Consider the following 12,037-nt stretch of genomic DNA (forward strand, 5'->3'; position numbering starts at 1 on the left):
TTTGGACTTGTCAGCTCTTTTCTCTCCTTACAGATGCTGCCAGACCTGCTGAGATTTTCCAGCCTTTTCTCTTTCGGTTTCAGATTCCAGCACCCGCAGTAATTTGCTTTTGCCTTCTTCAACTCTACTGATTGGAAATAGGGCCAATTAACAACAGAATGGGGCAAAACCCACAGGGCACCAGAAACAGAACAAATGAAGTGTTATTCTACCTTCTCTAGCTGATTCTTAAGCTCCTGGATGTGTTTGTCCTGTTAGGAAGAAAGCGAGAGGACAGCTGTGAAATAGCAAAACAAACCGGTTGCCTTTTTACTCCTGTACACCAATAAAAAGTGAAGAAACGCAGCAATTACCAACACATACAATATAAAAATGTATTTGTAATGTTGCACTCACAAAACCAGCTAATGCACGCACAACTGCTTTCAATATTATTTGAAATGCTGAGCTGGGGAACCACTCAAAATAGATATCCACTTTTCAATGCCTTCAGACATATACAGCAACCTAATTGCTGTCATCAACCTGAATGAATTCTCAGTTTCCGATCAGATTATTCATAAATCTGTGTTGATATAGCAGGCAGCATTACAGCTGTCAAAGTTTGGGGTGCAGGAAAGAACACAGCCATCCACTTTTACATACCAGCAGATCTCCCACACTACTGCTCGAAATGAGACGGAGTGGAGTTTAAAAACAGCGAGGCTATGTTGCAGCTGTATAAGGTGCTGGTGAGGCCACACCTGGAGTACTGTGTACAGTTTTGGTCTCCTTACTTGGGAAAGGATATACTGGCACTGGAGGGGGTGCAGAGGAGATTCACGAGGTTGATTCCGGAGTTGAGAGGGTTGGCTTATGAGGAGAGACTGAGTAGACTGGGGCTACACTCATTGGAATTCAGAAGAATGAGGGGAGATCTTATAGAAACATATAAGATTACGAAGGGAATAGATAAGATAGAAGCAGGGAAGTTGTTTCCACTGGCAGCTGAAACTAGAACTAGGGGGCATGGCCTCAAAATAAGGGGAAGCAGATTTAGGACTGAGTTGAGGAGGAACTTCTTCACACAAAGGGTTGTGAACCTGGTGAAATTCCCTGCCCAGTGAAGCAGTTGAGGCTACCTCATTGAATGTTTTTAAGGCAAGGATAGATAAATTTTTGAACAGTAAAGGAATTAAGGGTTATGATGAGCGGGTGGGTAAGTGGAGCTGAGTCCACGAAAAGATCAGGTATGATCTTATTGAATGACGGAGCAGGATCGAGGGGCCAGGTGGCCTACTCCTGCTCCTAGTTCTTATGTTCTTGTGCTCTGTTTTTCTTAAAACAATAATGCTGTTATAATTCTTCTTCCCAGCAAGGTAAGCACTATCTACCACCTATCATTTTGCCCACTACCATTTTCTCTCCCTCAAGTCCATGGACCATTAACTGGATTGTACCTAGTGCAAAACTGGATTAGCTACTCCTCAGGATTAGCTCCAGTACACCCCATTAACTACTTTATTCTCCTCAGCCAAACCCAGACTAATACCAGATCACCCAGGAGGGCAAAAATAATCCCAGCCTCTCTTTCGCAACCTCCTCCAACTTTTCTCCTTCATCCCCCTTCAAACTAAACCCAAACACCAATTGCAAAGAGTTCATGAATTCCTTTGGCATCTATGGCTGTAGACCATCTATGCAGCTGCCTCCAACAAGTCCTCCTTTTCCCATACTCCCAGTCCAGTTCCAAATTACCATCTTCCTGCTGTTCCTTCGCCATTCACATCAGCAAGCTGCACGCCAACCTCACCCCTCCCACCCCCACATAGATTGTAAGACATTCGCTCTAGCAATCCATTCGCAGTTTATTGTGCTTGAATATGAGCATATTGTATGCGTTCCAGGTGAACGGCTGGTAAGTGTAGCCATTTTACAGCTGAGTTTCTGCTCAAGGCTGGGAATTAGTCTACAGTTGGAGCGATCATGCAATACATTAACAGTCATGCACAGACACAATGAAAATGCAAAACCTTCCATGCAGTTCTCCGTGGTCTGAAAATCCACAGGCACAGAAGTTGATCAGTTAACACCACAAACCAAATGTTAGGCTCCATTTTCCAAATGCTAGTTTTGATTCCAGACCAACCTTAGATTGCAAGACATGAAATAAGGAATCACTCGCTGGAAATGCCATGCTGGCAATGTGGCTTAATGATGCAAACATAGGGCTGTGCTCACTGTGATTTAAAACAATTAAGACACACACTCTGGCATTGTGCATTCCAAAGAATTTCACGACCGACATACTACAAAAGTCTCAACAGCTCTAGTCTCTGAGGCAAAAGATTGTAGATTCAAGCTCCACTTCAGAGACAGCAGCACAAAAATCTAGGCTGACACTTCAGTGCGGTATTGTCTGAGATACAGTCTTTCGAAAGAGACATTAAACTGAGGCCCATCTGCCCCAACAGGGGATGTTAAAATCCACCGGCACCATTTCATCATCAGTGGGAGCTTGCTGTGCATAAAGTAGTTGCTGTGTTTCCTACATTGAGACTCACACCCGACGCCCCAAAACGCACCTCCACACCCCAGTAACAGTCCAGCTATAGGGGGTTCTAATTTTCAATAGATTAATGAACCTCTCTCACTTGCAGGATCCAGGAAGAGGAGTTAACAGGGATATTGAAATACCATGCTACTTGGTAAGCTTTTACTGGACCCAAGGAAAGACTTATGGTGCTACTTGAACTAAACTTATAGTTGCACAAGTCCAATTCAACACTGTCCCATTGAAATTATGCATTTTTGCATACATTAAAGAAAATCAATCTAGCACAGTCTGTCCAAACTTATGGAGAAAAAGCTGGTTGTTCAGTAACTAGTACTCAACAGGTTGTTACTGATTACACTGACATTGTGTACAGTGTTTCAAACAGGGTATAAGTGGAGTGTATTTTTTTAAGTTGAGAACTACTGCTCAAAGCTTATTTTATATATTTCACAAGTAGGCTTACATTAACACTGCAATGAAGTTAGTGTGAAAATGCCCTAGTCGTCACACTCTGGCACCTGTTCGGTTACACCGAGGGAGAATTTAGCATGACCAACGCACCTAACCAGCACAGCTTTTGGACTGTGGGAGGAAACTGGAGCACCCAGAGGAAACCCACACAGACACAGGGGAGAACGTGCAGAGTCCACACAGACAGTGACCCAAGCCAGGAATCGAACTCGGGTCCCTGGTGCTGTGAGGCAGCAGAGCTAACCACTGTGCCCGGGGTGGGAGGGGGGTGGGTTTGTTTACAGGATCTTATTTCATTAAGTCTCCTGAGTTCTATTCTTCCACACCCTAATCTCTAATCAGAGATCCAAGTACCTCCCTATGCAACACTCCTCTCTCCCACGAAAAACTATGCCTTATGTGGGAGGGAGAAAAACAGAAAGGAGTGGGCTAACATAGCAAACTAAACAAGGGTTTGTTTCAGAACACTACATGTAGTAAAACAGGTGTAATTGCAAACCTACTTGTGCTGCACTTATCCTTTGAGAGTACAATTGTTCAAAGAGGATGTATAACGACCACACCTCTTTCAGTACTACTTGGAATCTGGAGCAAATTAACACAAGAAATCTTTATAACGCCTTTCCAGCCTGAGTATATGGAGTCTGATGATGACTGATCAACATCTTTTTAATCAAGCTGCCTAACTTAGTTAAGCGGAAAAAGCACACAGAGGCACCCAGATAACATCACCCGATGCTACATCAAACTCCACATTCCCTTACCAATTCTTCTAGCTTTGTGCTTTGTTCTCTATTTGTCAAATTGCTGGAGTCAAGGGCTACAGTCAGCTCTTGGTTTCGTGTCTGTGTGCACATGCAGAATCAGAGAGTGAAGTGGAGGAACAAAACAAAACGAAAGAAAAGTTAAATTAATAAAAAAAGTGAACTCATTGTTGGTTTCGACCAACGCATGCTTAAAAATTAAATGAAACTGCATCAGTCCCTCCATGGAAACTTTCAGGTTTTACAATGCACTCCAACCTTGACCAATGTTGCATTACACTATCCCAATTTTTGAAATTAAAATTTATAGGGTTACACATTCATTCTGTTCAATGTAATCTCTGCTCCTCGGAATTCAAAGTTGTTTCTTTTTTCCCCTGGTGTGAAAAATTCAAATCAAGCCATTTCTAGATGGATATTAATTTGTATTAGCAGAGGTCAAACTTGCCCGACCCAAATTACGGAGAACCTTCGATGAAGACTGAGCACTGTCTGCAACTTTCGGATTTCTCCACTTTGATTAGGAAGTCAGAAAGAATCATAAAAACCCTACAGCGCAGAAGGAGGCCATTCGGCCCATCGAGTCTACACCGACAACAATCCCACCCAGGCCCAATCCCCGTAACCCCACATATTTGCCCTGCTAATCCCTCTAACCTACGCATCCCGGGACACTAAGGGGCAATTTAGCATGGCCAATCAACCTAACCTGCACATCCTTGGACTGTGGGAGGAAACCAGAGCATCCAGAGAAAACCCACGCAGACATGGGGAGAACATGCAAACTCCGCACAGACAGTGACCCAAGCTGGGAATCGAACCCAGGTCCTTGGAGCTGTGAGGCAGCAGTGCTAACCACTGTGCCGCCCAAAGGACACAGATAGGCTAAAATTAAACACCAGACCGGTGCAAGATGATATTATATAATAGCATGGCTATCAAATGCAGCACGTTAGCTTTTCATCGATGATAAAGAAAGAAGTTTTAAGAAGATTATAGTTGAATAATTTGGAAAAGTGGATGTTCAGTTTGTGTCTATAGGCTGCTGGCAAGCACCACTAGTTTAACATTCATTTTTGTTTTAGCACTTTGCTGCAATCAGAACCTTCGGAATAAAAGGTCTCTGAAGTCACTGGGCAGGCATTCAAAAAAAAAAGTTATATAGTGTGTCAACCAGTTCTCCCTCATCCAAATTCAGGGTCAATTTGGTGTTTGCTGCAGCCATTTATCTTATGATAAATGCATTAAAATCAACATCTGGACCGATCAGCATGGTGGCATTAATCAACCAGTGAAATAAAAATATTTCAGTATTCGTCAAAAGCACAGCTGTTGACTTTCATCAAGTTGCCTTGAAAGATGTTATAAAGATGGGTCAGCTCTATTTTTTTTTTTACAATTTCTACAAATTTGGGCTTAATCCAGGACAGATGCTGAATGCAGCTGCTGCCTACATGTGCTGCATTTTGATAAGACCAGCAGAGGGGCCAAAAATATCCTTCTGAATGTAACGGTGAAACATCTCTGAATCAACAGATATTCATTCACCTTTTGAAATGTTAGATGTATATAAAGAATCAATGCTGAACTTGATGAACACTGGTCAACATCCAGTGGCATCCCCCACTACAGGAAAATGGATGTCTACCTCTGTTTCTTGTCGTATTATGGATCTCTCCTGGGCTGGTTTTTGAAAAGGGTTCTATTTGTTCAGTCCACATATCCAACCAGTTTGTCTAGTTTTTGTGTGAGCTGTGTCAATGTTATACAATTAAGTGACAATATCTTTTATCTATTCATGGGCGTCGCTGACTGGGCAGCATTTATTACATCCCTAGTTGCTCTTGGAGGGCAGTCGAGAGTCAACCACATTGCTGTGGCTCTGGAGTCACGTGTAGGCCAGACCGGGTAAAGACGTCAGATTTCCTTCCCTAAAGGACATTAGTGAACCAGATGGGTTTTTCCGACAATGGTTTCATGGTCAGCAGTAGATTCTTAATCCCAGATGTTTATTCTTAAATTCAAATTCCACCAACTGCCATGGCGGGATTTGAATATGGGTCCCCAGAACATTAGCTGAGTTTCTGGATTAATAGTCTAGAGATAATACCACCAGGCCATTGCCTCCCCAAGTGCATCACCTTCTTAAAACAAAGGCTTGTAGTTTGTGTCATTTAACTAAAATGGTTGAACTCAAAAATCAGCATTGTCCACTGACATTTCCTAGGATGCTGCTGATAGGGAACTGGGAGGGAAAAATTTAGTTAAGAGGGATGAAGAATGGAAATGGTCTTTATAAATTTGAAGATTCAACTACCAATCATGATCATTTCTGAATGGAAAGTCATAGGGACATTATCCCAAGTCACTAGTGCGAGAGTCTCAAACAAGGAGGCAGCTACGAGTTAAAAGGGTTGTCATTTAAAACTGAGATGCGTAGAAATATCTTCTCGCAGAGGGTGGTGAATCTCTGGAATTCTCTGCCCCAAAGGGTGGTGGAGGCTGGATCATTCGAAGTATTTAAAGTGGAGGTGGATAAATTGACAGATTGAGTAAGAGAGGGCTATGGGGAAATGGCACAGAAAAGGAGTCGAGGCCGGCATAGATCAGCTATGATCATAATGAATGGCAGGGCAGGCTTGAAGGGTCTGATGGCTTACTCTTGCTTCTAATTCTTGTGTCCTCCACTAATAGAAATATTGGACTCTTCTATTCCACTTGGTGTGGGATTAAGGCTCTTCTGAACTATAAAAAAAAAAGAGGGGTGGAGACTTCTGGACGACAGTATGAATTTTATAGCTTTTAATAAACTCAGAATCTAAACAAACAGTAGGATTTGTTAAAGAAATGAAAGAAATGAAACCTTCCAATTCAGACCTACATTGAGAAACACTGAACACCGAGTGACACATGAAGTTATGTGACAAATATAAAAAGCACAAACATCTAAACAGTGCTAACGATGCAAGAATCCAGGAGTGTACATTTTTAATCCTGACAGGCAGGATGCAGTTTCATTTACTTTTTATTTAGCTACAAGCCATAAATCACATACCAATCACATTTTCCAATTGCAATTACAATAACCAAATTTGTTTTTTTTTTAAAAAACAACTGATGCAGAGGCATTGTGAAGCGAGAACTCGCCCTCTCTCCCTCAGGAAGATATGACCAATTATTGGTGCAGCAATTTCTGTGGTGTGAGAGAGACAAAAATAGCGACAGCTTGCGAGCGCTGCAATTCAGTCCTGGAGAAAAATTTAAATACCAGCACCTGGCACCCTCCCGACTCAAATTATACAAAGCTGGTGGAAAAAAAAAATTGTCCTTGTTCACAGACTCCGCTATCGAGCGGGAATCTCACAGCACAACTGACTTTTTTTTTAATAAACACATAATAAATGTAGAACACTGCAGATACTGGAGATCTGAAATAAAATCAGGTGGTGCTGGAAAAAACTCAGCAAGTCTGACAGCACCTGTGGAACTCAATTATTCTGAGGAGTTCACACTGGATTTAAAACGTTATCTGTTTCTCTCCCCACAGATGCTGCCCCGATGCGAGGTTTTCCAGCACCTGCTAATTTTAAAAATAAGACTGGTCACCCCGGAAGCTTAGTGAGTTTATAGATGCGTGCAAACCACACTGACTAGAAGTATCTCGGGTTTTTTTTAAAAAATTCATTCGTGGGACATGGGCGTCGCTGGCTGGACCAGCATTTACTGCCCATTCCTGATTGCCCTTGGAGGGCAGTTGAGAGTCAACCACATCGCTGTGGCTCTGGAGTCACAAGTAGGCCGGACCAGGTAAGGACGGCAGATTTCCTTCCCGAAAGGACATTAGTGAACCAGATGGGTTTCTCCGACAATCGACAACGGCTTCATGGTCATCAGTAGATTCTTAATTCCAGATTATTTTTTTTCATTGAAATCAAATTCCACCATTTGCCGTGATGGGATTCGAACCCGGGTCCCCAGAACATTAGCTGAGTTTCTGGATTAATAGTCTAGTGATAATACCACTCGGCCATCGCCTCTATATCACCAGTCAATGCTGAGTTGATTGTTGGTGGGGGGGAGGGATTATGTAGCCAGGTTTCCTGCCACCATTAACCAATTCCTGGGGCAGTGTGGATGGAGGCCTGCAAACAAAGCTCACACGTGCATGACGGGCAATCAATTGAGGCAAATAGAACCATCAGCTTCATAAAGAGGGGCAAAACATTTACACCTGTGGGATTGCAGGTGGGGAGCTGAAAAATAATAAAAAGTTGCATAAATGGAACATTTGACAGGAACAAAGTGGCAAACTGATGGAGATGGCCACATTATTAAAGCATGCAAGTCCGAACTGCTGAATTGTTGGGGTGGCACAGTGGTTAGCACAGCTACCTCACAGCGCCAGGGACCCAGGTTCGATTCCGGTGTTGGGTCAACTGTCTGTGTGGAGTTTGCACGTTCTCCCCGTAGTCAGCGTGGGTTTCCTCCGGGTGCTCCGGTTTCCTCCCACAGTCCGAAAGATGTGCAGGTTAGGTGGATTGGCCATGATAAATTAAACCTAGTGACAGGGGGATGAGCAAGGCCAACAGGAGGGATTACGGGAATAGGATCTAGGAATAGGACCTGGGTGGGATTGTGGTCAGTGCAGACTCAATGGACTGAATGGCCTCCTTCTGCACTGTGGGGACTCTATGGTTCTATGAATTATGATATCAATGTCACTGTGCAACAAAACACTGCAGCAGTTCTATTCTGGTTGAGAAGCCTTTATTTATTCAGAGTGGTGCTGCTAGTGATAAGCTCCTCAAAACTTTTGTTAACCTGAAGCTTTCACAAGCAAAACAAAGCTATTTTCCATCGGTGTAATCACATTTCTAATCACCAGCTTCTGGACAGAACGTATCTGGATTTACAGAGCCTATAGAATCAGAGTCCGACAAGATATTAAAAGGCCCCCAGAATTAATACTGCTGGGTTAAATGCACTACCAAATGAGGCTAAATGTGATTACCGTTATTCTAAAGTTGTTTAAATTCATATAAAAACAATATTATGTTAAAATTGTGCCCTCGACATGTATATCTTGGCCTGTCACCTTACCTCCAGCTCATTTGGGCTGAAAGAACACGCTGCACTTTCACCATTCATGTATGTAGTCTATTGAGGGGAAAAGAAACACATTTTCACTGACAGGTTAAACTTATACACCATCACACCAACTTACATATAGCACCGCAAACATAGTAATACATCTCAGAATTTACAGCTGTGTCATGGAACATAAAGATACATGTAGCCAGGTGATCGGAAGTTTGGCCGAAGTTGTAAGTTTTAAGGATCAGCTGAGGTGGACACACACACACAGAAACAAACACACACACACAGAAACAAACACACACACACAAACAAACACACACACAAACAAACACACACACACACACAAACAAACACACACACACACACAAACAAACACACACACACACACAAACAAACACACACACACACACAAACAAACACACACAGAAACAAACACACACACACAGAAACAAACACACACACACAGAAACAAACACACACACACAGAAACAAACACACACACACAGAAACAAACACACACACACAAACAAACACACACACACACACAAACAAACACACACACACACAAACAAACACACACACACAAACAAACACACACACACAAACAAACACACACACAAACAAACACACACACACACACAAACAAACACACACACACACACAAACAAACACACACAAACAAACACACACACACAAACAAACACACACACACACAAACAAACACACACACACACAAACAAACACACACACACACACACAAACAAACACACACACACACAAACAAACACACACACACAGAAACAAACACACACACACAGAAACAAACACACACACACAGAAACAAACACACACACACAGAAACAAACACACACACACAGAAACAAACACACACACACAGAAACAAACACACACACACAGAAACAAACACACACACACAGAAACAAACACACACACACAGAAACAAACACACACACACAGAAACAAACACACACACACAGAAACAAACACACACACAGAAACAAACACACACACACAGAAACAAACACACACACACAGAAACAAACACACACACACAGAAACAAACACACACACACAGAAACAAACACACACACACAGAAACAAACACACACACACAGAAACAAACACACACACACAGAAACAAACACACACACACAGAAACAAACACACACACACAGAAACAAACACACACACAGAAACAAACAAACACACACAGAAACAAACACACACACACAGAAACAAACACACACACACAGAAACAAACACACACACACAGAAACAAACACACACACACAGAAACAAACACACACACACAGAAACAAACACACACACACAGAAACAAACACACACACACAGAAACAAACACACACACACAGAAACAAACACACACACACAGAAACAAACACACACACACAGAAACAAACACACACACACAGAAACAAACACACACACACAGAAACAAACACACACACACAAACAAACACACACACACAAACAAACACACACAGTCTCGTCAATGGGTTCAGAAGTGCCATGTCAAAGTGAAGGTCAATTTGTCAGTTGAACCTCGAATTGGACAGTCTTGTAATCCATTCTGACGTTTAAAAACCCACTTCATTCTACCAGCAAATACTGGAAATCTGAATTGAAAACAGGACATTTTGAAAACCCACTTAGATCAATGACATATTGTGAAAACATTGAGCTTTCCATGCTGTGGTCTGGTCCAATATTTTCTGTTTTATTTCATATGATGTGGAGATGCCGGCGTTGGACTGGGGTAAACACAGTAAGAGTTTTAACAATGCCAGGTTAAAGTCCAACAGGTTTATTTGGTAGCAAATGCCATTAGCTTTTGGAGCCCTGCTCCTTTGTCAGATGGAGTGGAAATCTGCTCACAAACAAGGCACAGAGACACAAAATCAAGTTACAGAATACTGATTAGAATGCGAATCTTTACAGCTAATCAAGTCTTAAAGATACAGACAATGTGAGTGGAGGGAGCATTCGGCACAGGTTAAAGAGATGTGTATTGTCTCCACACAGGACAGCCAGTGAGATTCTGCAAGTCCAGGAGGCAAGCTGTGGGGGTTACCGATAGTGTGACATGAACCCAAGATCCCGGTTTAGGCCGTCCTCATGTGTGCGGAAGTTGGCTATCAGTTTCTGCTCAGCGACTCTGCGCTGTCGTGTGTCGTGAAGGCCGCTTTGGAGAACGCTTACCCAAAGATCAGAGGCCGAATGCCCATGACCACTGAAGTGCTCCCCCACAGGAAGAGAACAGTCTTGCCTGGTGATCCCCAGGCAAGACTGTTCTCTTCCTGTGGGGGAGCACTTCAGCGGTCACGGGCATTCGACCTCTGATCTTCACATAAGACTTGATTAGCTGTAAAGATTCGCATTCTAATCAGTATTCTGTAACTTGATTTTGTGTCTCTGTGCCTTGTTTGTGAGCAGATTTCCACTCCATCTGACGAAGGAGCAGGGCTCCGAAAGCTAATGGCATTTGCTACCAAATAAACCTGTTGGACTTTAACCTGGTGTTGTTAAAACTCTTACTGTTATTTCATATGGACAGCAAGAGCTTCAATTTTCAAAAATGTGCATTAAATTGACATTGAATGCAAGAATGTATCATTCAATATATTGCTTAAATCAATTTCCACACACTGATCAAACATTCAAAGGGGGGACAGGCAGGTTAGTTCCCTGGTTACATGAATAATGGAAATATTTCTCTGCCCTAAGCAGCCATTTCTCACCAACTGGTGACCACAATGTGATGAGTATTTCCAGTTTTAGAAATCAGGAAATAAAAACCATGCAACATTTCCCAATTTTTAAAACTTGGTGAGAAAGCAGGAAAGGGAACAGTGTAAAGGAGAGAGAAAAAAATCACAAGTAGATAATTGTAGTTTAGCTGGAGGTGAGGAGAGGCAGAGTGCTCAAAACGGAAACACAAAAAATCAAGTTGGAGAGAAGGGGCAGGACAGGCTAACCCATCAGACAAGTTCCTTTTCTTGTACTGGGCCCGGGAATCCAAAGCAAAACCAGACTGGAGGTCTAATTGTCTCCATTTTGTCACTGTTCTGGATTTTAAACACATCTCTGTGGGGTGGGGGACACAAAAAGAGAATCACGGTGACCACAC

The 12,037-nt window shown here is 42.5% G+C and overlaps 1 protein-coding gene across 4 annotated transcripts in view; it reads right to left on the minus strand.

The window, feature by feature from the left end:
- The window catches only part of golga2 (golgin A2), a 93,240-nt gene that overhangs the window by 62,062 nt on the left and 19,141 nt on the right, over nt 1-12,037 (minus strand). For 3 of the 4 annotated variants that reach the window (XM_078226283.1, XM_078226284.1, XM_078226281.1), the window contains 3 exons: nt 8,872-8,928; nt 3,772-3,852; nt 213-251 (listed from right to left, as the gene is read on the minus strand). In XM_078226283.1, coding sequence (XP_078082409.1) covers nt 213-251; nt 3,772-3,852; nt 8,872-8,928 — 177 coding nt within the window. The remainder of the gene's footprint in view (nt 1-212; nt 252-3,771; nt 3,853-8,871; nt 8,929-12,037) is intronic. The other variant, XM_078226282.1, reaches the window with a different exon arrangement.

The sequence above is a fragment of the Mustelus asterias genome, chromosome 13, assembly GCF_964213995.1.
Source record: "Mustelus asterias chromosome 13, sMusAst1.hap1.1, whole genome shotgun sequence".
In the NCBI taxonomy this organism is placed as follows: domain Eukaryota; kingdom Metazoa; phylum Chordata; class Chondrichthyes; order Carcharhiniformes; family Triakidae; genus Mustelus; species Mustelus asterias.